This window comes from Notolepis coatsorum, assembly GCF_963971535.1.
Source record: "Notolepis coatsorum genome assembly, chromosome: 10".
NCBI lineage: Eukaryota > Metazoa > Chordata > Actinopteri > Aulopiformes > Paralepididae > Notolepis > Notolepis coatsorum.
Genome location: NC_140174.1, coordinates 125,553,151 through 125,579,909, shown reverse-complemented (window position 1 = coordinate 125,579,909; position 26,759 = coordinate 125,553,151). Strand labels below are relative to the sequence as shown.

Below are 26,759 nucleotides of genomic sequence, written 5' to 3'. Positions count from 1 at the left end.
TTCTAAGTCATAAGGCCTGGCCTAATATTGAAAACAATTTACATTTACAATATAATCGAATACCCATGTCTTGTATTTATTTACACATCCGGGTCCCAGTGCAGTCCCTCCTTCTTTTCTTCTGGCGTACGACGGTACGAGGAACGTCGAGCCCCAATTGGGAGTTGTAGGTGTCACTCAGATGACGTTTCCATATCAACGTAAGCAGGCCAGTCTGTCACGAACACAAAGAAACAACAAAGACGATGGAAATGACAGTAATGATAGTAATCAACACCAAGACAGAAGAAGTTACCTGGTAACATCACACACACAACATTATACATGGGTTCCATTAAAAAGTAAAGAAGACGGAGATAGTCGTTGTGATCCTGATCTAAGGCCTGATCCAGGAGCTGGTGAGTATTATTGACAGTATTATTGGTAGTATTATTGATGTATTACTGCAAGACTGGCCGCTTATTTCCTAATGTGTTTTGATACGGGAGTCTTTAATAATAAGGACATGTCCACTCTTTATTATAAGGACATGTCCACACCGACCTAGAACAGAAACCGTACATTCTACTTTTAAATGTCGATGTGGTCTTTGTTGGAATAAACAGGCCTGCATGTTGACGAGCATATTTCAACGTTGGGTTCAGATCTGATACCCGAATGATGACAGCGTTGTGAAACATATGTTTATGAATATGACTGTATGTTGTATGGTGTTTGGACCCCGCTGTGTCTTCTGTGCGTCTCTGCGCTTCCTGTGTTGAAGACACGCGGTGCCTCTTTGTTTTGGAGCAGCAGAGGTGTTTTTAGTTCAGTTTAGTTTAGTTTATTATTTGACACAAAAAAAACTTTCATTCAGGAGAACATGATCATCAGTATATGATGAATTGAAAATGGGGGACCCTGATGTAAACAAGATGAAAGTCTTTCTGTGAGCTGTACTGTATTGTACCTATTCTGCAATCTGTTAATACAATTTTCAATAATACATTTTCAATCAATAAAATCCGGACTCGTTTCCACCATGGTCCCTGCTGTTTATACTGAGACAATACAATATACAACACAGATACAGACATTTACATGAAAACATCTTAAAAAACACAGTCACCAATGACAATACTACCTGCATTTCGTATACAATAATACCTCTAAAACGAACGTTCTGCTACTGATACTGTTTCTACATTATCCATAGCTCGACGCGAGAGCAGTGCTTCTGTTTAGCAGCGTATTTTGTAACACAGTATATTAATGTACATTTATAAATAAAAAAAATAATACTTTTGTCAAGTGATAACAGTCCAGGCTGTGGTATAATAATGTGTCATTTTATACCACTGGGATTAGTCGAGATCTGCAGTGTTGTTTACATGATGTCTCGTTCTGACGTCACGTCATGTTGTCATTCTGACTCATGTCTTTTTATTGTTTTGTTTGTTAAATAACATGTGCCCGTGTTTGGGAGGTACCTCTAGAGTCTAGATTGGTTTCGTTACAGTGCCTTGTAGGCGGGTGTTTTAGGTGGGTTGATATAGACATGCCTATGCCATTATGATTTTCATTTTGCACATCGTTCTCTGAAAGCCAAAACGAGCTTTTGCAGACCAGCAGCATTTTCAGCTTTCCGTTGAGGAAGCTCCTTTGTTTTCACTGCTGGCTGCTGCTTCTCCTCTTCCTGTTGCAGCAGTTAGCTCTCATGCAGTTGAAATTTGCAGCTCCATTCTAAGTTATATTATGGGGTTTCTTTACTTTATCTGTATGTCATAAATGTCATGATTAGATTATATGATTAGATTCGATTTTTATATCTGTATGTTGTGTATCTGTATGTTGTGTATGTCATAAATGTCAGTATGAATTGAAAATGGGGGACCCTGATGTAAACAAGACTAAAGTATTTCTCTGGTCTGCATCCCCTTAACAATTGTGTGTATTGAACTGTACTGTACCCATTAATTAAAGTTTTCAATCAATCAATCAACCAGAGATCCAGTGCTCACTCTTATTTAAAGTGGTAATTTGAGTTTGTTTTGGTGACATCTATTGATCATAAATGACTGTTCCTGTTATGTTTTCTCTCTGTATAGACAGTGTAGGGGTGTAACGATGCGACCTCACAACGATTAATTTCTATTACGATTATTCAGGCAACGATTCAATGCATCATGAGATCTTCATTTGACCACGATTCGATACATTTTCGATCCGTTAATTCCACAAAAAATGTTGAATGGCGGTTAGGTGGCGTAGCGGAGATTGTGCTCGTCACCAATGCAAGAGGCTGCGGTCTCGACTCCCGGAGAGTCAGCATTGCCTTGGCTTGGGCTGATCGCTATACTAACTCGTTTGGCTGAGTTAGGGGGAGGGAAGCCGTGGGTGGTCCTGGGCGTTGTGGACAGCGACCCCTACAGTTCGGTAGGGGCGCCTGCACAGCGAGGGTAGGGTCTGGAGAAAGGTAGTGTGACCTTCCACACGTTACACTCTCCCGGTGAGAATCTGCGCTGCCAGGCTGGCTGCCGGCTGGCTGCCGGCTGGCTGCACATGCGTCGGAGGAAAACATGTGACAGTCTCCGGCCTCCCGGACCAACAGTAGGGGGGGGGGGGGGGGGTGCGCAACAACCAGGAAGGGGGTTGGGAATTGGCATAACGACTAACAGTGGGATGGGAGAAAAGTTGGAAAAAGGAGGGGGAAAAAGATAATAAAACACTTTGATCGCCATGGTTAAATTCATAATTTACCATCCCTCGCCATCTCTATTTGTCTATGGAGAAGTTCCCCTTCTTTGCAGGGCTATAACTTTTTAAATTGTATTGCTAAATTGACATTATTATGGCCCATTCAATGTCCTATATCTATTGTTCAGGGTGTAGCAACGTTATACTTTTTCATTCACATATTCATACTAAAATACGGTCTAAAGTATAAGTGTGTTTTTATCGTTTTCTGCAGCTTTCTCCAGAACGTGATTTATAGCTCCAAATGCATTATATTGATGATCAAATACAGTTTGATAGCAATCGGCGCGAGATAAAAAATTTCAACTGGACGTGGTTCTAGAAGTTACTACGTATGATCTGATGTTGACCGGATGGGCGGGGGGTTGTTTATAATTCCGTGGGCAACGTTATATCATTCATCTAGTGTGGGTGATATGATCATCAGAGCAGTTAGTAAAGAACACGTTGGAAAATAACGCTGGATCTTACCGTATGTTCCTCGCGCCGTTGGGCGATGAGCGTGGAGCAGAGATATTCCTATTATGGGATGTATAAATACCCGATCCATTTCCAGGTTGTATAATAGTATATACGTCCAAATCATGTTGTTTGTCGAGTTATTTGCACCGATCGGTGTTCACTGTGTCAAGATGGAGTCCTGCTAATGATAGCGAGTGCCCGGACGAAATATGGGTGAGCACCACTTCATCCACATGACTTCCTGTTGGGCGATCTGCCCATCGGCCACCAGATGGCGCTCTTGAACCGTTAGAGAGTTGAGTGGAGCTCAGCAGTATATCTCAGGTCCCCGGGGGAGAAATATGATTTCGATCACAGATTTTTGAAATATTGATATCAAAGACGTGTTACGGCGTCTTCGGCAGAATGAGCATGGCGGGGAATGACGAGTTTCGGCGTTTCCGGCGATTAAAGTGTTAATACACAAATGATTCACTCAGCATGAATGGACTATAGGTCAATAAAAACAATACACACACAAAAAAGAATTTTTTTCTTTTCTTTTTCGATTAATTTAGATTATAATCGGTTCTAACATATTCAAATCGATGCAGTTAAATCGTCACATTAGAATCGATGCATTTCGATGCATCGTTACACCCCTAATAGACAGGTTTCTGGTCCACAAATGTAATCCTGGTCAGAACAATGGGTCAGACTACAGTATTTGCATGCGTTAGCCATGCTAGCGATCTAAGCAATCAATCCATACCAAAGCTAGATATGTAAAAGGTAAAAAGACTCACTCACAGCTGTGCTGATTTGGCAAAAAATCTCTCCAAAAAGGTCCATTATACTTTTAATCTGGGGAGTGCCTTTCTCCATAGAGCTCAGTTATACTTTTAGTCAGGGGAGTGTCATCTTTTCTCCATAGAGCTCCATTATACATTTAGTCAGGGGAGTGCCATGGTTTCTCCATAGAGCGCTATTATACTTTTAGTCAAAAGAGTGTCATGGTTTCACCATAGAGCTCCATTATACTTAGTCAGGGAAGTGCCATGGTTTCTCCATAGACCTCCATTATACTTTTAGTCATGGGAGTGCCATGGTTTCTCCATCGAGTTCCATTATACGTTTAGTCAGGGGGGTGCCATGGTTCTCCATACAGCTCCATTATACGTGTAGTCAGGGCAGTGCCATGGTTTCTCCATAGAGCTCCATTATACTTTCTTCATGCCGCAGCTCAACGCAGGTAGTGGGGCAACTAAAGTCACGCGATTCACCGGGTATTGTTGATTGGCTTGATCACATTGTGTTTACAACAAACAAGAAACCCATCTATTGACTTGCTTTCCGTCTTGAAATGTCACGCTTACTACTGAGTTAATCTTTTATTCATTCCAAACAAACTGCTGGTGATATAAAACACATCACTTCCTCACTTCCTATGTGCCAGATGATTTTCCCAGGAATGTCCTACCAAACGCCATTGTGTCGAACAGCCCAGAAAGACAAATATAAAAGCATTCATGGACTGGGTATAGGCTGATCACTATTGTGTTCGATTAACAATCGATTAAAATATTTAACTTGATTAATCGCATGATTGTCCATAGTTAACTCGCGATTAATCGCAATTTAATCGCATTTTCTTTTTTTTACCATAAACTGATATTTTTCAAGTTTTTATACTCTTATCAACATGAGAGTCAACAAATGCTTGCTTTATGCAGCCATTTAACACAAAAGGATGACCCCCATGCATTGCAAATTTGCATCAAATTCAAAACAGAGCGCTGCACAAAATAACTTAAAAGAAAAGAATAATTTAAAACGATGAATAAAGTGCATGAAATAATAGGGGAAAGAAAACGTTAGGAACTTGTTACATTAACCCACACAAGGGCTGAGAACTCTCCCAGCTCTCTTTCTCTCTTGCCCCTTCCTCATCTCTCTCACCCCCTCTCTATCTCTCTCTCACACACACACAGGGACCGAAACTGTGCCTAGCGGGCGGCGGGCTGTTTTTACCTTTGGCGCATGACACTTAGAGGGCTGCCCGCCGTGTGGCGTGTAGACGTGTAGTTCATAACTTCATAACGATACTCTTGTGCGAGTACAGATTATAGCCGCTCGTCTTTTTTTTCTCCGCCGCGAGATCGTTAAAAAACTACAAGTCCCACATCGCACTAGGTCCAATCACAGTAGAGTGACGTGACTGGTTTCATGAGAAAAAAAGCAAATGACCAATCGGAAGCTATCTGGCTTGTTTACTTCATCTGCTCTAGTCTATATCGGACCTCCAAGAGCTAACGTTACTGTTTAAACAATGACCCAGTCAACTATTCACTTTTAGTTTAATACATGACGAGGCATTGTCTAACGGTATCTAGCTGGCTAGCTACTGATAGCTGCTGATATCAACAAATGCTCCAGCAATAGTCTACTCGAGTGCATAATACCTCCGGTCCCTCGTTAGCTAGCTTAGCTAGCTCACGTTGATCCATATGTCCCAGTAAACTAAATTGTCTTAACGTTATCTACCGGGCTAGCAGTAGCTACAGATAGCTCCTGATATCAATGTCTTATAACATTGATTGAATGCGTATTCTAGCTGAGGGCATGTTGAATGTGATTTGACAAAAGAACGGTAACGTTATAAATAGGTCCAGCTGCAGGGCCGGAGAATCCTTGCTGGAGCTGGAGACTACTCAAGTATACACACAGACAGTGGAGCTGTTTGCAGATAGCAAGCATTTTGACTTATTGCGTGGTGGCGATGTCTCGCAGATAATACAACTACAAGTATGATTATATAATATATATTTTATTTAAAAAAAAAATTTATATAAAATATATATATATATTTTTTTAATCAAAAAAAATTTGGCAGGTAAGAAATATGCTTGGCGGGTAGACTCTTCCCATCTACCCGCCACTGGCCGGTGAGTCAAAAAGTTAATTTCGCTCCCTGCACACACACACACACACTGCGTTTGGAGGAGTGAAACGTGAACTCCATGCCTGTCCTGGTATCAAGTTTGGGCTGATGTTTCCTGCGGTTCTGAAAATCACTCTGCCGAGTGGTTCAACGCACACGTTTGAAGACCCGGCCGCCGCCTCGACTTTCATAAACACTAAACTCAGAAAAGCGGTTCCCCAGACTGCAACCAGCAGCTGAACGGCAAGTTCATAATCCATGTCCATACAGGCTATATTTAATTTTGGGACTACGATATCCCACAATATTAACATTTGTCACTTAACCACGGAAGGGGTGGTGTTTATCTTAGAGTTAGTAATAGTGGGTTATGCGCGCGTCCAATTTGAGGAGACGCATCAGCATGGGAGGGAGGGGGAGGGGGGAGGGAAGGGTTTGTTTACATTTACAGTTCTTTTTGTGCGATATTTATACTGTTGTTGCTTTTTCTATGACTTGGCCACTGCACATAAAAAATACTATTAGGACATACTTTTCGATGTTACTCATTGTACACTCAACACCAGTCTATGACTCAACCTAAAACCTCACAGCAGATTGGAGGAGTGGTCAAATTTACTAGTTGGAATTGTAAGGGCTTAAATCAGCCAATCAAACGTAGTAAAGTACTGGGGCATCTTCAGAATTTGGGGGTTCATATAGCTTTCCTTCAGGAAACTCATTTCAAGCTATCTGATTATACCAGACTACGTAAACGATGGGTTGGCCAAGTGTACCACTCATCATTTCAGAGCAGAGCTAGAGGTGTGGCAATTTTAATCCACAAATCAATAAATTTTATTTGCTCAGATGTTCTCTCTGACCCAAATGGTAGATTTGTGCTGGTAACTGGAAAGCTCTGTGGCACCCCAGTGATTATGCTTAATATCTACGGCCCTAACTGGGACAATAGCTCATTTTTTTTAGATCTGTGTTCTCTTCGATACCTGACCTCTCCACACATTATCTGATATTAGGAGGGGACTTCAATTGCTGGCTTAATCCATCATTGGATCGTTCATCTACCAGAAATGCAGTACTTTCAAGCTCTGCTAAAACCATTCAATCTTTTATGGAAGAGTTTTCACTTTCAGACCCTTGGCGTTTTCACAACCCATCTAGCAGAGCATACTCATTCTTCTCTCATGTTCATCACACCTTCACTCGTATTGATTATTTCTTGATCGACAATCGGCTCATCTCATCAGTATTATCTTGCTCATATGATGCTATTGTCATATCGGACCACTCTCCAGTTCTAATGGAACTGCAAATTAGGGGATGTGATAACACCCGACCACCCTGGCGTCTGGCGACTGAATACTAGTTTGTTATCGAACAAAGATTTTGTTACTTTTATTTCCAAGCAGATCGATTTTTTTTTGGATATCAATAAGACGCCTGGGATCTCAGCTTCCTTACTATGGGAGACACTGAAGGCATACTTAAGGGGGGACATTATTTCTTACTGCACTTATGAGACTAGAGCCAGAAAGAAGAAATTAGATAATTTAACCAAACAGATCACTCAGATTGACAACGTTTACTCTATCGCTCCATCACCTGATTTATATAAGGAACGCCTATTGTTACAAGCAGAATTCGATACTCTGACTACCACCCATACCGAAAAATTACTATTCAAATCCAGATACAATTACTATGAACACGGAGATAAGGCGAATAAACTATTAGCTCATCAATTAAGACGGGCATCAGCTTCGCATCAAATACCACAAATCTAAACTTCAACAGGCAGAACTACAGATCCCAAAGAAATTAATGAACAATTTAAAAACTTCTACTCGTCTCTCTATGCTGCAGAACAACCCACTGACCCGTCTGCCTTTAGCAACTTTTTTGACTCTCTTGATATTCCTAAAGTTGACTCTGACTCAGCGGTGAAACTGGTGAAACTGGATGAGCCTATCACAATAGAGGAGATTGAAGAGGCTGCTCACAACATGCAGGCAGGTAAATGCCCAGGCCCCGATGGTTACCCAATCAAATTCTATAGGAAGTTTTTTGGCAAATTGGCGCCACTTCTTATTGATATGTACAATGAATCCTTCTGCTGTTTTAAATTGCCCCATACACTCACTCAGGCCACAATTTCCTTAATCTTGAAGAAGAACAGAGACCCTCTCCTATGTGGGAGCTACCGTCCTATAAGTTTGCTATCCGTGGATTTAAAGCTTCTTTCCAAACTACTATCTATGCGCTTAGAATCGGTACTACCCTCTATTATTTCCCCAGATCAGACTGGATTCATAAAAAAACTGTACTCTTCTTTTAACACTAGACGGCTTCTTAATATCATGTATAATCCCTCTTCTTCCTCAATATCAGAAGCTGTGATCTCACTAGATGCCGAGAAGGCTTTTGACCGGGTGGAGTGGAGCTACCTATTCTACACCATGGAGAGATTTGGCTTGGGTAAAACATTTATCACCTGGGTGAAACTGCTTTATACCTCCCCTATAGCCTCAGTCAGAACCAACAACACACATTCTGAATATTTCCCTCTCTTTCGCTCTACTCGGCAAGGCTGCAATTTGAGTCTCTTATTATTTAATATCGCAATAGAACCATTGGCCATTGCTCTCAGATCAAATCCTAACATAACTGGTATTCATAGGTTTGGCATCGAACAGAAGACTTCACTTTATGCGGATGACTTGCTTTTATATGTATCGAATCTCTCTGTCTCTATTCCAGCTGCCCTTGATGTTTTCAGTTCATTCGGTGCAATATCAGGATATAAACTAAACTTAGATAAAAGTGAGCTATTCCCTCTGAATGCTGAAGGTCGAAATTACCCCTTACATACTTTGCCCTTTAAAATTTCCCCACTTGGCTTCACATATCTTGGCATTCGTTTCACAGACAAATTTAAGGATTTATTTAAATCTAACTTCTCCCCTTTGTTAAGCAAACTGCATAAAGACTTTGAACGATGGTCGCTATTACCCCTGTCCTTAACGGCACGAGTCAACTCAGTTAAAATGAACTCCCTGCCAAAATTCTCATACCTTTTTCAATGTTTACCCATCTTTCTCACACAAGCATTCTTCCAGAAAATTGACAGTTTGGTGTCGCAGTTCATCTGGAATAGGAGAGTCCCTAGGCTCGGTAAAGCCCTCCTACAAAGACCAAAGCCTCTGGGAGCGATGGCTCTACCCAATTTTAAATTCTATTATTGGGCAGCCAACTTTAGAGCACTACAACATTGGGCAAGGTTTGAAGACACACCTTCATCCCCTGTATGGTTGCTTTTGGAATCCTCTTCTTCCAGCCCTGCCTCACTGGCTGCTCTGGCTCACGCACCTCTACCTTTTCCCACCTCTCCCTACTCTAAAAATATCATTGTCAAATCAACACTCAGGATATGGAACCAGTTCAGACGACATTTTGGTTTACAATCTTTTTCTTTACTAGCTCCAATTACAGCTAACCCTGTTTCCCCCCCTCTGTGATGGATAGAGCTTTTCTCTCCTGGTCCCCTCTTGGTATTAGAACGTTCAGTGATTTATATATAGAAAATATTTTTGCATCATTTGAACAACTGTCTGACAAGTTTTCTCTTTCGAGGTCACATTTCTTCAGATACTTGCAAGTCCGCAGTTTTGTACGTAATATCAACCCACAGTTCCCCAAACTCCCAGAAGCCACTCCTATTGACACTTTACTAAAGCCTACACTGGTCACAAAGGGTATTATATCTGTCCTGTATGGCTTGATTTCCTCACTGCGTCCTACCTCATTAGAAAAGATCAGGAGGAGATGGGAGGAGGACCTGGGTGAGGACATCACAGAAGACCTGTGGGAGGATATTCTACACCGGGTCCACTCCTCTTCAATTTGTGCCAGGCACGGACTGATCCAATGTAAAATTGTTCACCGTTCACACTTTACTAAAGTCAGGCTAGCCAAGATCTATGGCAACATTGATCCCACCTGTGACAGATGCCACCGTGCCCCTGCTACACATAGTCACATGTTTTGGTCCTGCCCTTCCCTGCATAACTTTTGGTCTGAAATATTTGAAACTATCTCAAATAGTATTGAGATCCCAATCAGCCCGACTGCCATAACTGCTTGCTTTGGTGTCTCTATCTCCCCTACTACTCTGTCTCTGCCACGATATAAAGCTGACCTGGTGGCATTTGTTACTCTCCTGGCTAGACGTCTCATTTTACTGCATTGGAAGTCACCCACTCCTCCATCTCACTCTTATGTGGCTCAGGGATATTTTGCACTTCCTTAAGATGGAGAAAATAAGGTGTGTCATAAGGGGTTCTACAGCTAGATTTTATAAAACATGGGGCAGTTTCTTTACCTATGTTGGGGAACAATGCTCAATCGACCCCCCCATAAATAATGCTCACTCCTAACCTAGCACAGTCCAGTCGAGTGACCTATCTACTTGTGCAAATGTAACCGATGTCTACCTTCTCATTTATATATTCAACAGACCTATACTTTGACTACTTAATTACGTAGCCATGTGCAACATGTATATTATTTACATTCAACAGACCTATATTTTGTTTATTTATACATAGTTTTGTGCAATAGGTATATTGTTTATCCAACAGACCTATATTTTGACTAACTATATGTACCTTTGTGCAATATGTATATTGTCTACATTCAACAGACCTATATTTTGACTACTTATATGTAGATATGTGCAATACGTCTGGCATATATGTGTACAATTTGACCTTGTGCTGATCTCATATTGCAATGAAAAAACTTCAATAAACAAAGTTTTGAAAAAAAAAAACACTTTGAGTCAGAAACAAACATAGTATCAATGAGAGTATCAATAATACACCTGAGTGAAGTCTAATACATTTTTTTTTTTTTAAAGTGAATCTTGAGTTAAAAAAAAATAGTGGCGTTAATCGAATTGGGCGATAACGCGTTAATACCGCGTTAACTTTGACAGCCTTTCTGTATATCATATTGTAGTTTAACCTGAAACACTGTATACCTCCATATCATATTGTAGTTTAACCTGAGGAACACTGTATGTACTGTGTTGTAGTTTAACCTGAGCAACACTGTATACCTCCATGTGTTGTAGTTTAACCTGAGGAACACTGTATACCTCCATGTGTTGTAGTTTAACCTGAGGAACACTGTATACCTCCATGTGTTGTAGTTTAACCTGAGGAACACTGTATACCTCCATGTGTTGTAGTTTAACCTGAGGAACACTGTATACCTCCATGTGTTGTTGTTGAACTTGTCCCTCCTCTCTCTCCCCCAGACTTGGTTCTCTCTGTGGAGCCTCTATCCCTCACCACCTCCTCTCTCTCCCCCAGACTTGGTTCTCTCTGTGGAGCCTCTGCCCCTCACCACCTCCTCTCTCTCCCCCAGACTTGGTTCTCTCTGTGGAGCCTCTGCCCCTCACCACCTCCTCTCTCTCCCCCAGGCTTGGTTCTCTCTGTGGAGCCTCTGCCCCTCACCACCTCCTCTCTCTCCCCCATGCTTGGTTCTCTCTGTGGAGCCTCTGCCCCTCACCACCCCCTCTCTCTCCCCCAGGCTTGGTTCTCTCTGTGGAGCCTGTCCTTCACCACCTCCTCTCTCTCCCCCAGGCTTGGTTCTCTCTGTGGAGCCTCTGCCCCTCACCACCTCCTCTCTCTCCCCCAGGCTTGGTTCTCTCTGTGGTGTCGGTGTGGAGCCTGTGCCACACACCAGCTCCACCACGACGACGGCTCTCGCCTGCATCCTCCAGTGTTTGTTCTGTCAGCGCATCCAGCAGAGCTGCAGGTGGCCCCGCCCCCGGAGCCCTGCCCCCACCAGCGAGGAGCCCTGCCCCACTGACATGGTGAAGATGACCAAGTCGAAGACCTTCCAGGCTTACCTGCCCTCCTGCCACCGCACCTATAGCTGCATTCACTGCCGGGCGCACCTGGCCAATCACGATGAGCTTATTTCAAAGGTATGGCCCCCAGTGAGGCCCGAGAGCATGCATTCATATATTGACAATTCTCAAACTTTTATATACCACGACCCCATTTTATTTAGGATTTTCTTTTTGGCGACCCCACACTTAATGTGTGTGTCTCTAGTCCCTCTGTGTCCTGGTCAGTGTGTCTCTAGTCCCTCTGTCTCTATTTCTCCTCAAAACAAACGCACACCTTTCTCCTTAAAACAGACACGCACACCTTTCTCCTCAAAACAGACACACACACACATAGTTCTCCTCAAAACAGACACACACCTTTCTCATCAAAACAGACACACACACATTCTCCTCAAAACAGACACACACACACATAGTTCTCCTCAAAACAGACACACACCTTTCTCTTCAAAACAGACACGCACACCTTTCTCCTCAAAACAGACACACACACACATAGTTCTCCTCAAAACAGACACACACCTTTCTCATCAAAACAGACACACACACATTCTCCTCAAAACAGACACGCACACCTTTCTCTTCAAATTCATCTTGATGCCATGAGACGTCATCACCTCTCAAACATCAATGCCTTATATAGTCATATAAGATATAGATGTTTTCGCTGTGTGAGAACTGAACAGGCGAAGAACAATATGTGCATCAGTATCTTACTGGGAGAAAAGCTCCTAGAAGAGAAAAGCACCCTAGAGGAGAAAAGCACCTAGAACGGAAAAGCACCTAGAGGAGAAAAGCACCTAAAAGACAAAAGCACCCTAGAGGAGAAAAGCACCTAAAAGATAAAAGCACCCTAGAGGAGAAAAGCACCCTAGAGGAGAAAAGCACCTAAAAGACAAAAGCACCCTAAAGGCTAGAGGAGAAAAGCACCCTAGAGGAGAAAAGCACCTAGAGGAGAAAAGCACCTAGAAGAGAAAAGCACCCTAGAGGAGAAACACACCTAGAGGAGAAAAGCACCCTAGAGGAGAAAAGCACCTAGAGGAGAAAAGCACCCTAGAGGAGAAAAGCACCTAGAAGAGAAAAGCACCCTAGAGGAGAAACACACCTAGAAGAGAAAAGCACCCTAGAGGAGAAAAGCACCCTAGAGGAGAAACACACCTAAAAGACAAAAGCACCCTAGAGGAGAAACACACCTAAAAGACAAAAGCACCCTAGAGGAGAAAAGCACCCTAGAGGAGAAACACACCCTGGAGGAGAAACACACCCTAGAGGAGAAAAGCACCCTAGAGGAGAAACACACCTAGAAGAGAAAAGCACCCTAGAGGAGAAAGCACCCTAGAGGAGAAAGCACCCTAGAGGAGAAAGCACCCTAGAGGAGAAAAGCACCCTAGAGGAGAAAGCACCCTAGAGCAGGGGTTCTCAACCTTTCTGCTGCCAAGGCACCCCTGTGTCCAATAAAATATTAATTTCCAGGGCACCCCTACATACGATAAAGAATTTTCCAGTCCTGTCTTTTTTGCTACAATGATGACAAAAGTGCTTGCTTTCAAAATAACGTTTATTTAACCCATTGAAACCGGGAAAACACATTTGTGTGTATATGCAGGCTATAATTATAATGCATTATTAGCAGGCGTTTCAGGTCTAAATGGCTTAGTACTGTTGACATTACACTGCTTGTAGTAGTAAATCAAATAGCATTTTTTTTTTTTTTTTTTTGATCAAATTTTTTTTTATTATTAATTACATGAAACAAGACAACACAATAACCACAGTAACAAAAAACATAACTCCACAGGAGAATAACAAACAATAATAATACAGAATAATAAATCATAAAGACAAAAGAAAAAGAAACAGCGTCCAACCTATCAAATATAGATGGCTACTTCAATAACAAAAAAGTCTTCAACATGCCAACCTTGTGACTTAAAAGATTGTTTACGCAGATTTACTGTAGATAGCCTAGGTCCCTTACACATGTTCAAGACTGCCAAACTCGCAGAAGGTAAAATGTAAGAAGAAAGAAAATCTTCCTCCAAGTTGGTTGACAGGTCAATCAGTCTGCCAATATTAGTCCCTTGGGGAGATGGCATGTGAATTGACATATAGCGCAGAATAGCTAAATATCAACCCCCCCTAAAATCCCCCCAGTCAAAGTTAAGAAGGACAAGACAAAAACAAATAGCATATATTTCTTTATAAAAATACAGAAAAGGATCACTAAAGTGTTATCTGTTGCAGCTGCACTGTTTTCCATAACAATTGCATATTTGGATAAGTGTGACCATTTCTAAAAAAACAGAAAAGCATGTATTATGTTAAAATACAGAAAAGGATCACCAAGTTACCATTTCTTTTTTTTAAATATAAATAAATACAGAAAATAAGCACTTGTTCACTCAGTGGACATTTCTAGCTCAATGCGAGGTCTGCTGCTGCTGCTAATAATACAGTCAATACGTGGGGAGATCTTTGACAGGGCAACACGCATGTCATCCTCAAGGCTCAACTTGGCCCTATATTTTGTTTTCAGAGCTGTCATGGATGAAAAGCCAGCTTCACACAGATATGTGGTGCTGAATGGTATCAACACCTTACCTGCTGCATCATGAGATACTTGGTACTCAGCACCACACTCAGACCAACATGTTTCCAGGGGCACTTCACTGAAACAAGCTCTCCAGGTGGTATCAGATGAGATTTCAATGAGTTCTTCAAAGAGTTTGGATGGAGATGTGTCAGGAAGCTTTGTCTCAGTGTTGTCTGTAAAGGGGTTCTTTATCCAGAGAAACTTGGTGATCCTTTTCTGTGTTTTATTAAATAATGTTTTTGAGAAATGGTCAAACTTATCCAAATATGGTATTTTCATGGAAAACACTGCAGCTGCAACATATAGCACTTTAGTGATAATTTTCTCGAATCCTATTAAGAAAAGAATATATATTTTTTTGAATTTCTTTTGAGAAATCTCAAGGCACCCCTGGCAGCTCTCTGAGGCACCCTAGTGTGCCTAGGCACCCCTGTTGAGAACCGCTACCCTAGAGGAGAAAAGCACCCTAGAGCAGAAAAGCACCATAGAGGAGAAAAGCACCATAGAGGAGAAAAGCACCCAAGAGGAGAAAAGTACCCTAGTCTAGAGCAGAAAAGCACCTAGAAGACAAAAGCACCTAGAGCAGAAAAGCACCTAGAAGACAAAAGCACCTAGAGCAGAAAAGCACCTAGAAGACAAAAGCCCCTAGAAGACAAAAGCACCTAGAGCAGAAAAGCCCCTAGAGCAGAAAAGCCCCTAGAGCAGAAAAGCCCCTAGAGCAGAAAAGCAGCTTTTTTCACATGTATTCTGTTTGCTCTTTTTTCCAGTCGTTTCAAGGCAGCCAGGGAAGAGCATATCTCTTTAACGCAGTGTAAGTATGAATGAAATAATAATAATGAATTGATTGATTGATTGAAAACTTTATTAACAAATTGCAGAATGGGTACAGTACAGTACAGTACAGCTCAAAACACACAAGACCAGAGAAAGACTTTCGTCTTGTTTACATCAGGGTCCCCCATTTTCAATTCATAACATATATGACATACACGACATACAGATAGACAGTACTGCTACATCTATACATTTATGACATACCAGATTTGCAAATACAGTACTGTTTGTGATACAAAAAGTGTCTTAAAAAAGAGAGTATACATTTGACGTAGAAACTGTACATTGGAGGAGGTTGGGTAGGTGGGGTGGGGGGGAACTGTACATTGTAGGTGGGCGGGGGGGGGGGGGGTAGGCGGGGTGGGGTGGGGGGGGGGGGAACTGTACAACTGCACAAGCAAAACTGTACATTGGAATATCGACGAAACCATACTTGGTTCCAAGAGGAGGGTCTTGTGTATTCTTTGGTTAGGTCATTTACTGTGCATTGGAGGGGGTTGGGTTAGGACATTTACAGGGGCCAGTTTCGAATTGCAGTCTCCCGTAGGTGCTCTTTGAGAGTGGTTTTGAAAGTGGGTAGTGATTCACATTCCTTTACAGCTTTGGGTAGGGCGTTCCACATTGATGTGGCATAATTGCGAAACGTGTTTAGTCCCTTGTTTGAGCCGAATCTGGGTTTCACATGATTTGTGGAGCTCCCTCTGGTGTTGTGGTCGTGGTATTCACTGACCTTTGGGAAGTATTTTGACATGTACATAGGTATCTTAGTTGTGTAGTGTATCTTGTAGACCAGGCCCATTGCAAGTTGCTGTACTCTGTCTTCTACTCTAAGCCATCCTAGGTAGTCAAAGTGGGCAGGTGTGAGGTGGGTTCTAGGAGTAAGGTCAAGTAGTAGTCTGACCAGTTTGTTTTGTGATGTTTGTAATCTTGTTTTTAGCCCCTTTGAGGTGCTTTGGTACCATGAGGTGCAAGCATAGTCGTAGTACCCTTGAATGAGTGCTCCTGCCAGAGTCCTCAGGGTATTCTAGTTTACCAGAGAGGAGATCCGGTACAAGAATCTAGTTCATTGGTTGACTTTTTTTATTACATTGGATGCCATTTTGTCACAGGAAAGATTTGCCTATAATAATAATAATAATAATAATGAATAATAATACAGTATGTAGTTTAGCAGGAGACGTGACGAGATGTCCCCGCTCCTGCAGGGTGAATGTGGGCTGTGGTCCAGCCGAGGAGAGGGTCCTGCTCACTGGCCTCCACGCTGTGGCAGACATCTACTGCGAGAACTGCAAGACCACCCTGGGCTGGAAATATGTGAGTCACTGACTGACTGACGGTTCACTTCCTGTTTCTTAACAGTTGTTTTTCGAATCTGTTTATTCTCACAGTGCACAGGTGGTTTATGAAAGGAGGCATGGCAACATGGTGTGCGTGTACTGTATATGTTTATATGTTTCAATTTATTTGTTAGAGAGGGACAACGTACATTAAGGAACATTTCATAAAATAGAATGTAAATGTACCCAATTGTAGCCAAAAGGCTAGTTTACATTGGCAGTCCCCCTGCCAGAAATAATGGGCTAGTACAAAAAAGATTAAAACACAAGTACAAACACATTAGCAATAACATACATAATTTAACCCTTATATACACAGCAATATGCACAGTTCAATCCCCACATAGTATACACATCAGTGTTCAAATCTTTGGTTATCTATCAACCAATTCCTAAGATTAAATTTGTAGGCGTTGAATGACATGGACTCTCTAATGTTCTGTGGGATTGTATTCATGCCTGTCTGTATGTCTGTCTGTGTGTAATACAGCTGTCAATATTGGCAAAAATGATGTTTGACTATTCCTTCTATAAAAAATAAACACATGGGTTCAAACCATTCGAATATCTATTATTGCACATTATCCACAAGAGGGCAAACCAATACAACAGGATACATAACTACTAAAATAGGTTGTATTTATTTAATCAATATAAATGACCTTTAAGATCAACATACCTACACCACCGTGCACGTAGAATAAAGTATTTTCTCTCTCTCTCTCAGTGCGTGAGGAGAAATTGGTGTTGGATTGAGAACAGGCTGTCTCTCAGAGCGACATCATATTAATGAAGGTTTACGGTACATTTATACATGGCAACATCAACCTACCACTAGGGGGTGTGTTGCGCGTCCACACACACTGGAAAGGGGCAAACAAGGGTACATACAAGGGAGCTAAGAATACTACCAGACTGGACAATCTCACCTGCACTAAAACGCACAAAGGTGGGGGAATGGGAAAGGCCCAGATGACCCTGGGTGAGTGAACGATAGCCTGTCGGTGGGTTCAGTCGGCCTGTCGGAGGGTTCAGTCGACCTGTCTGAGGGTTCAGTCGGAGGGTTCAGTCGACCTGTCTGAGGGTTCAGTCGGAGGGTTCAGTCGGCCTGTCGGAGGGTTCAGTCGGAGGGTTCAGTCGGAGGGTTCAGTCGGCCTGTCAGAAGGTTCAGTCGGAGGGTTCAGTCGGCCTGTCAGAAGGTTCAGTCGGAGGGTTCAGTCGGCCTGTCAGAAGGTTCAGTCGGAGGGTTCAGTCGGCCTGTCAGAAGGTTCAGTCGGAGGGTTCAGTCGGCCTGTCAGAAGGTTCAGTCGGAGGGTTCAGTCGGCCTGTCAGAAGGTTCAGTCGGAGGGTTCAGTCGGCCTGTCGGAGGGGAGCTGACTAAGTGGCGTATTTGTACACAGTTCAACATTCAATAACAACGGAAAACAACATCACTCAGCTTGGGAGAGATGAAGTGGATATGAATCCCAAGACATTCAGCTGGTTCCGCTCTAGGGATGACCCTGATTAGTCGACTAATGATCGATCGAAAGGAGCCGTAGTCGACTGCCAACCTCTTAGTCGAATGCAATTTTTTTTTTATTAAATAAAATATATATTCGTTATCAATTCAAGCAAAGGGGCCTAGAAGCGTGACTAACGCTAATGGCACGCATACCAGAGAGGCTAACTGCCTAAGAAACTGGCACAGAGGCACTGAAAGAGGATTTCACCCATCTAATGAACACACAAATATCAAGATGTATCCATCAGTGGACCAATTGCATGCTTTCGCAGAGGACAAGAAGCCTTTAGTCGACTCCTTCAGACATTAAGCACCCCCACAGCCCAAACTGGAATGATAAAAAATAAGAAAATACAAATATATACAAATCCTTAGTCGGGGACAGCCCTATTCCGCTGTTATAATGTGTTGTTATATTATGGTTATGTGTCGTTATATTGTGGTTCTGTTGTTATAGTGTGGTTATGTGTTGTTATATTCAAGATTCAAGATTGTTTATTGTCATATGCACAGTTAAACAGACAGTTTGCCATACAATGAAAATCGTACTTTGCTAGTCCGCCCTTCACACAAAATCACACAATACTTAACTTAAACATATTTAAATACAAGCGAGTGCTAGAAAATAAGGTAAAAATAGATAAATATATATATATATACAAGGCACAGTGAGTAACATTGCACGTTCCGATCAGTCATATGAATGGAGGTGACAGTGGGTCACAGCAGCAGTTATAGATCTTATAGCTACCGCTCTGTGTCCTTCTGGAACACATCCTTACGCCAGTATAATACTGAATAAAATCTCCACATGCACCTTTTATACACTTATTCGCCTGGCCACACCCCCATCCGCTCCTCTACATAAGCAGGGGTGTGGCCATACTATCAGCTCCTTCCTTACTTTCACCACGGCGAGTGTCTGTGTACACCACTCGAGTTTAGTGTAAAGTGTTTGAAGATTGGAGCTGCTAGACATTATTTCTTTATTTCTCTCTCTCTCACAAGTTAAGAGAAAAGGCTAAGCTATAATGTCTTCATCGGAGCGTTCGAGCGTTAGCAACATCACCCTTCACCAGCGATTTTCTATTGCCGCCTCCGCTGTGCGTCGTGGGGCTGCTCTGACTCCACGGTCGTGGCAATCAGACGCACCTGAGCGGCGTCCGGTGGAGAGTCTGCCTCTCTGGGGGGCTGTTGAGCCAAGGCTGTCTCCTGTGAGATGGCCTAGTTCCAGCTCTGGTTCCCCCTCTAGTGGACGGTCGGCCGATAGGCCGACGGCTCCTCTGGGGGCGGAGGATCTGAGACTCAAGCTCTTCGCCTCTGCTCGCTCCCGTCGTAAGATGGTGAGCTGCAGGGGCGAACGGCCTGGCTTTGGGGAGTTGCTGGAGCCAGACGAGGGTGTTCCTGCTCGGTCTCCTTGTCCGATGGAAACGCTCTTGTTTGACGCCCCGGTGGAGACGTATCACTCTCCCCCTCAGGTTGTGGCAGGGTATGATATGTCTCCTTGGGGTCCCTCGTCATCCGGTGTTGGGTTAGAACCTCCGACTCGGAGACGGGATGCCCTGCTATCAACCTCGTCGGATGGTGGCGCCACACAGAGTGGCCGCCTCCCGTACGTGAGGGACGCAGGCTTCGTGGAGGGAGGTGCGCATGGGGAATTACGTGCCTTGTTCCCGGAGCTCATGGCGGCCGCCGCAGCCGTTAATGGCGTGGCGTTGCCGCAGCCACTGCCTGCACCTGTCCCTGATGACTTGATAGGTCATCTCTGGCAACGTCGTCCTGTGAGGGAGACGGGCGTTGTCTGCCCATTCTTCCCCTCAATGGAGGCCTACGTGCGTCAGGGACAGGTAATCTGCTGCATCACTGGCCTTACCCCCGCCTACGTGCCAGTCACGTGGGTTTGGTCCAGGGATTGAGGTGCCTCAGCTTGATAGCCCGATGGCGTCTATCCTTTGTCCCGAGGTGGTGTGGGAGCCGTTGCGGAAGCCGGTTCCCCATGGGAAATCGGCTAGGCAGTTGGCCAACTGGAGTGACTAGTCATTCATCGCCGCGACACAGAGCCTGGCTGCGACGTCAAACATTGCGCAGCTGGCGCGCTTCATGTCGGGGATGATGGCGGGCGGGTCAGTGTTGGATGAGCACCATCAGTTCCTACACGCCCAGGCGGCTGGAGCCATCCTGCACCTGATACAGCTGCAGGGAATCGCCGCCGGGAAGGTATGCGCCCTGGCCACTCTGACCCAGCGCCACCTTTGGCTGGAGCAAGCGAGGGTGCCGGAGCAGAAGAGGCTTCCCCTGCTCACGGCCCCCCTCTCCGAAGCTGGGCTGTTCGGGTCTGCCATGCAGCAAATGATGGCTGCATGCAGGGACATGGAGGAGGAGCGCGCTGTGCTCCAGCCCCATTTTCCCCCACCCGACGCTGCCGGTGCTGTTCGACGGAGGCCACGTCGTCGGGGATCCGCCACCACTGACGCCGCTACTGGGCCCTCGGCCAAGAAGGCCAGGAGCGGAGAGGGTGCCTCGTCCGCCGCAGCCAGCCGACCCACGCCCGGAGGTGACGGTAGGGATCGTCGTGTCCAGGCACCCCAGAACCGTCCCTCCGGGCCCGCTCCCCGTGGGGGCAAGCACCGGGCTGCACGCGGCAGGCGCCGCTAGTGATTTTCCCCCTGTTACCCCTGTTCCCTTCCCCACCCCAACCTTATGATTTGTTACACATTAAATAAAGGGTCCCTCCTGGTGAGGGACTATTTTTTGTTACAAACTGTGTGTTTATTCACTGTATATGTTGGGGATACGATGTGTGAACCCTCGTCTAGTTGTGGGGTTGTTAGGAGAGCAGGACTTTTAGTCATTCTGGTTGCTACATATATGTGCTTAGCAAGGCCTGTAGCTAGCACTCGGTCAAAAGACTTTATCTTTCCTCATCCTGAAGAAATATGTTTCTTCTTATAGTGGTACATTTTTACCGTTGTGTGTGTTCTGTTACATTGGTAACAATGGCATTGAGTCCACAACTTTGGAGTGTTAGCCTACAGAAGTGCTTGTGTGTATAGCTTGTACCGAGGTCTTATAGACCCTCTCTCAACCTTCTGTGTTTTTTTCTTGAAACATGAAACACGGGTGTCGTGTTCACACATAAGCCTTCGGCCTTGTTTATAAACCCTGTTCGCAGACGAGTTGTCGTCTGTGACTAGCGTGCGTTGGGTTAGCTTATCCTGGTAGGATATACGCTTCTCCATTTAGCATGCTGGCTACATAGGTATCGCCGCTAATGGCTTGTTTTCATCGTATCCGGGGTGTGGGGTCATGAGGGGGTGAACTGATAAACCCCTCCTTCCCTCTTTTCTGATTGGTCAGGGGGTTGGGCCTTCTATCCTTCACGTTCCCTGCCGCACTGATTGGTCAGCACGGCACGGGGGGGGGGTAGGGAGTTCCCTGACTCCTCGCCTGTTGGTCGGTTGAGTCATGGGATTCCCCCCGCCATAGAGTACGTCACTGGGCGCGTTTCTATTGGTTGCCAACTTCCGTGAGTTCTTTACAGGCTCCATATGTGGACCTCTGTTGTTGTCAAGTTGGTGTTGCGGTGCATAGGAACTCAAGAGTTCTGCTGCGCTCTGTATATATGTGTCTTGAGCTTTTGGTCACGTGGCTCAATGTTACATAAACTTTTCAATTTGTTGCTCACGTGGGAAGTCTCTCTGGGGGTTCCCCGTCCCCTCTATGGAGCAGGTTGACCGGGTGTTGGTTTCCCTCAGCCGCGTCATATGGGACCCATATTTTTTTTCTGTAAAAAAAGCAGCTTCTTGTCGTTCTCCCAGGCGGCTTGGAGGAATGGTATCTGGGTTCTTGTTAGAATTACCATTGATATGTTTTGGGTCTCGACGTGTACGTAGTGCTGGCCCTGGGTGCTTCTGATAGGAACCATGCATGGGCTAGCGCGCCTTGGTTGCTCATCATTGAAACAGCGTTTTTTATGGGGCAACTGACATGGAGTTTGTCTCTTCCAAGCGCCAGTGTACTAGGCTTGTCTCGACTAATTCTCGTTCATCTCTGGGGGATGTTAACAGAATAGATCGAAGCATTGGTAGAGGGGTCTCACGCCCTTGGGGTGGGCCACCGGGCGCAGTGCTTTGTGTTCTGACCGTCTGGGTGGCGCCCTCTATAATGTTTTGGATCGACACACGTACCTACCCCCCTCCTGGGACTGGGGATGGCGGCGTGATTAGGACACGGGACTGGTTCTGGTCGCGCCGGACCAGGTCGGTTAACCCGTTGTCTGCCGGGGCGCAGATCTGCTGTTCTGGTACCCTGAGGGACTTGTGCTTTTTCGGGGGGAAAATGCCGGGTCGGCCCGGGCGTTGCAGGGTTTGATGTTATGGAGGTGTTCGTGGTTATGTTACTGCGTGTTATCCCTCACGGTTGCTTGGTCCATATTGTGTTGTACCTTGCGCTGTGCTAAGGAGCCTGGTCTTTCTCCATTATTTTTTCGCCCCTCTCTTCTCCTGCTTGGCGGGGCTGGGAGGGGGCTGTCGAGGTGGTTCTTGTAGAACCCCTCTGGCATCCCTGTGTACGTCCCGGTCCGCCGGGCCCAGGTCCGAATTTGTTTTCGTCAACCTGGGTTAACCCCTTCTTGAAAACTGAAACACTTGTACTGCTGTATAGCCAGTGTATACCCGCAGTTGTGTTTTGGAGTTTTTTCTTGGGGGGTTATAGGAACAACCGCCTCATGTTAGAACCAAGGTGGTGGTTGGTTTCCTGGTGTGTTGGTAGCGGAGTCAACTCTCGGGGTAGGCCGGGCTTGGCCCCGTCTGCCTGTGAGTGTGCCCCCGCACCTTTCATGACTTCTGCCAATCATGTCAGCCTTCTCTGCCTCGGCCCCTCTAGCGGGTTGGTTTTTTTTTGTGGAGGCTACAGTGCGACATGGTGCACAGCATACCAGCATACGCCCCTTCCGCCGGGGTGCTGTTTTCAGCAGACCCCTTTGGCGCCTGTCTAGTCCGCAGTGCTCCAGGCTCAGGTCGAGTGGCCTGTTGCCTGGATTGAGGGATCGCCCTCTTTGAGGGTTGTCTCCCCGGTGCGCTGCCTGGTCCCGCTGTGGGTGTAGCCTCTTGAGTGCTTCGGGGCGGCGTGCTGTGGGGGGAAGGGCCTGCTCTTAGATGGGCCCTGTCCGAATACGCTGGCGATGTGGGGGGTGGTGTCACTAATGACCGCCTGGTGGGGTCTCGATGCTGCTGCGTCGTTGGCCTCACCAGGCCCCCTTTTTCCGGGGGGTCCATTCCCTTCCTGGGACTGGGTCCTCCTTCGCGCTCCGCTGCTACGGCCTTGCCACGGGGTTGGGTTTTTGCCCTTGACCCCGTGATGTTAGGGGTTGTAACAGGGGTTTTATTTCTTCCCGTTCGTTCCTTAGTGGCATGTGGGTTGCGTGTTTGTGTAGTCGTGGGTTCTTCTGTGGGATGGTAAGTCCCACGGTCTGCTCACCCTGTGCGTTTGAGTTGCTAAACCCCTCTTCGCACAGTCTGATCCGATTCCCTCCCGTCCTCCACTAGGGGGGTCCGGGGGCTCTAGTCCTCCCCGGTTCTGATGGTTGTGGGGGGCCTCAGCAGGTACATTTGTCGAGCTTCCGCTCTGCTCAGCTCCTGTGTTCCAGAAGGACGCAGAGCGGTAGCTATACGATCTATAACGTACAGTTATATCTATAACCATAGTTATATGAGTATAGCGGACGCTCTGCGTCGGACTCACTGAGGACCCCGTGGTCTTCGCCCTGGTGGTGAAAGGCTTGGGAAGGAGCTGATGGTACGGCCACACCCCTGCTTATGTAGAGGAGCGGATGGGGGTGTGGCCAGGCGAATAGGTGTATAAAGGTGCATGTGGAGATTTTATGCAGTATTATACTGACGTAAGGATGTGTTCCAGAAGGACGCAGAGCGTCCGCTATACTCGTATAACTATGGTTATAGATATAACCGTACGTTAAGTGTCTTTAGTGATTCATAGTTCGGGGGGGAAGGGTGACAGTGAAGGGTGACAGTAATCAGGTCAGAGTGTCTGCCAAGGTGTGTGTGTGCCTGTGTGGGGGGGGGGGGGGGGGGTTGGCATTCATGAGTCTGATGGCCTGTGGGGGTAGAAACTGTTTGTCAGTCTCGTAGTTCTGGCTTTCAGACTCCTATATCGCCTGCCTGATGGCAGGAGGTTGAAGAGTCTGTGTTGGGGGTGTGTACTGTCCTTAATTATGTTATGTGCTCTCCTGGTGGCCCTGGTAGAGTAAATGTCCTGTAGTGAGGGGAAGGCTGCTCCAGAGATGTACTGAGCAGTTTCCATACCAGAAGTGCCTTCCTCTCCTTAGCAGTGCAGTTTCCATACCAGACCGTGAGTGAGCTGGTAAGGACACTCTCAACCGTACTTCTATAGAAGTTGCGGGTGGCATGCAGACATTTTGGGTGGCATGCCAAATGTTCTCAGCCTTCTTAGGAAGTACAGTCGTTGGTGGGATTTCTTTTATTATCTGTTGGGTGTTGTGAGCCCAGGTGAGGTCCTCGCTGATGTGGGTACTGAGGAATTTAATTTTTTTTTTTTTTTTTTTTTTAAACTTTATTTTTTAGCGTTTATCGCTTTCCTGGTCAAGCATGACCGACAGTTGCAGGGTGAAACGGGAGAGAGAGCAGGGGGAGACATTCGGCAAATGACGGCGGGTCCGGGAATCGAACTCGGAGTCAACCAGATCCGTGACGCAGCACGGAGTCCCGCGCGAGCGCGGTAACATGGTGTGCTACTGGAGCACCCCGGAATTTAAAGGTTTTAACCCTATCCACCTCTGTCTCACTTATGTACAGAGGTGTGTACTGTACACTCCTCCTCCGTGGGTCAATAATCATCTCCTTGGTCTTGTCTGCGTTCAAGGAGAGATTATTGTCCTGACACCAGGCCACCAGTTCCGCCACCTCCCTTCTGTACGCCTCCTCAGCTCCCCCAGTGATCAGTCTGATGACTGTAGTATCATCTGCGAATATTGTGGTTATGTGTCGTTCTATTTTGGTTATGTGTCGTTATATTGTTATGCGTCATAACACTCTTCATGTTACTACTACTTAATACATGTATGTTCTTTGTTCAATGATTACATTCTCTTGTCGGGTGAACAACCCTGTTGCCTTTCCGTCGCCCTGCGTTCATGTTCCTCGTGTGCTTCTTCCTCGCAGGAACACGCGTTCGAGAGCAGCCAGAAGTACAAAGAAGGCAAGTTCATCATCGAGCTGGCACACATGATCAAAGACAACGGCTGGGAGTGACGGACGGTCAGGGGGGGGCGGCCTGGCTCCCTGCTCTGAACTTTACCTGCTCTGTGCTGAAGAACCTCACAGAGACCATCAGCCACCACCATCCCCCCCCCCCCTTTCACCCGTGCACACGTATACACACTCATTGTGACACTGAAAGGAAGAATGACAGAAGAGATGATTGAACAGAGGAGCATTCTCCTTCCATCGCTCTGGAGCTGCACAGGGCTGGAGTTTGTGTTGGTGGTCGACGTAGAGACGGGACTTCACCCAGAAGACCCTCCTCTCAGGAAAACTTTGGACGTCTATAAAAAGCAGCCATTGCGTCTCCTTTTTATTTTATTTTCTGTTCCTTCTTTCTTTAGCTTGACCTCTTGACCGCGTTCAGTGAGGCTTTTATTCCTCGGCAGACGGATGTTACTGGCTAGCATTCGTCGCCCTCCTCAGTCTCGTATCTCTCCCTGCGAGCATGTTCTTCTCTGGGTTCCTGGCAGCGGGTGATGTTGGGCCGGTAAGGGGCTCATCTGTAGCGGCATTTAGCTTTTTAACCCTTTCACTGCGACAATACATAAGGTTAACCTTTTCACTACCACACTACAGACTGTTAACCTGTCTGTAGTGTGGTAGTGAAAGGGTTAACCTTCTGTAGTGTGGTAGTGAAAGGGTTAAACCATGTAGTGAGGGATGGGACGCTGTTCTCTTATGTTGTCTTTCTGATTTCACTGTGCAGTCTGTGGGACATCTGGTACCATTAAGTACCCTCACCCCCCCCCCTGTATGTAGTATGTGTTTGACATATGGACATGTAATTCTATATACAATGTTTTGGCTGCTTGCATTGTGGCAGGTCCAATTTTGCAGCAGTACTATAAATAGTGGGGGGGGGGGGGGGGGGGGGAACGTGAAAAAAAACTAAAAGCACCGGATGGGGGAACGTAGATGATGTCATCGTAGACACACTAAATAATGACATATATATACACACACACACACACACTTTGAATGCTATATGTAAGTATTTATACACATTATATATGTTACGGTAAATGTGGGGGAAATGGTAATTATACAAATTTTCTGTGATATCCATTCGTTCCCCTCACCTCCATGTTTTTCTTGCCTCCATGGTGAGTTTTTCTTACCTCTATGGTGAGTTTGTGTTACCTCCATGGTGAGTTT

General features: G+C 45.4%; 1 protein-coding gene across 2 annotated transcripts; it reads left to right on the top strand.

Moving 5' to 3' along the window:
• Positions 1-284: 284 nt before the first annotated feature.
• LOC311235123 (protein yippee-like 1) lies at positions 285-25,682 on the top strand. Of its 2 annotated transcripts, none has more exons than XM_084322476.1 (5): positions 285-398; positions 11,819-12,110; positions 15,396-15,439; positions 16,668-16,776; positions 25,503-25,682. In XM_084322476.1, the coding sequence occupies exons 2-5, from the start codon at positions 11,994-11,996 to the stop codon at positions 25,590-25,592; spliced, it is 360 nt and encodes a 119-aa protein (XP_084178602.1). In that variant the 5' UTR covers positions 285-398; positions 11,819-11,993; the 3' UTR covers positions 25,593-25,682. The 2 variants fall into 2 exon arrangements, with proteins under 2 accessions (XP_084178602.1, XP_084178603.1); XM_084322477.1 differs by lacking the exon at positions 285-398 and adding an exon at positions 8,553-8,593.
• Positions 25,683-26,759: the final 1,077 nt, after the last annotated feature.

What these genes read in the sequence shown, in the direction of transcription:
- LOC311235123 (XM_084322476.1), top strand. Translation starts at nt 11,994, where the DNA reads ATGGTGAAGATGACCAAGTCGAAGACCTTCCAGGCTTACCTGCCCTCC. An exon ending in ACGATGAGCTTATTTCAAAG is followed by an intron (nt 12,111 to 15,395) that starts GTATGGCCCCCA and finishes TCTTTTTTCCAG; the next exon opens with TCGTTTCAAGGCAGCCAGGG. An exon ending in GCATATCTCTTTAACGCAGT is followed by an intron (nt 15,440 to 16,667) that starts GTAAGTATGAAT and finishes CCGCTCCTGCAG; the next exon opens with GGTGAATGTGGGCTGTGGTC.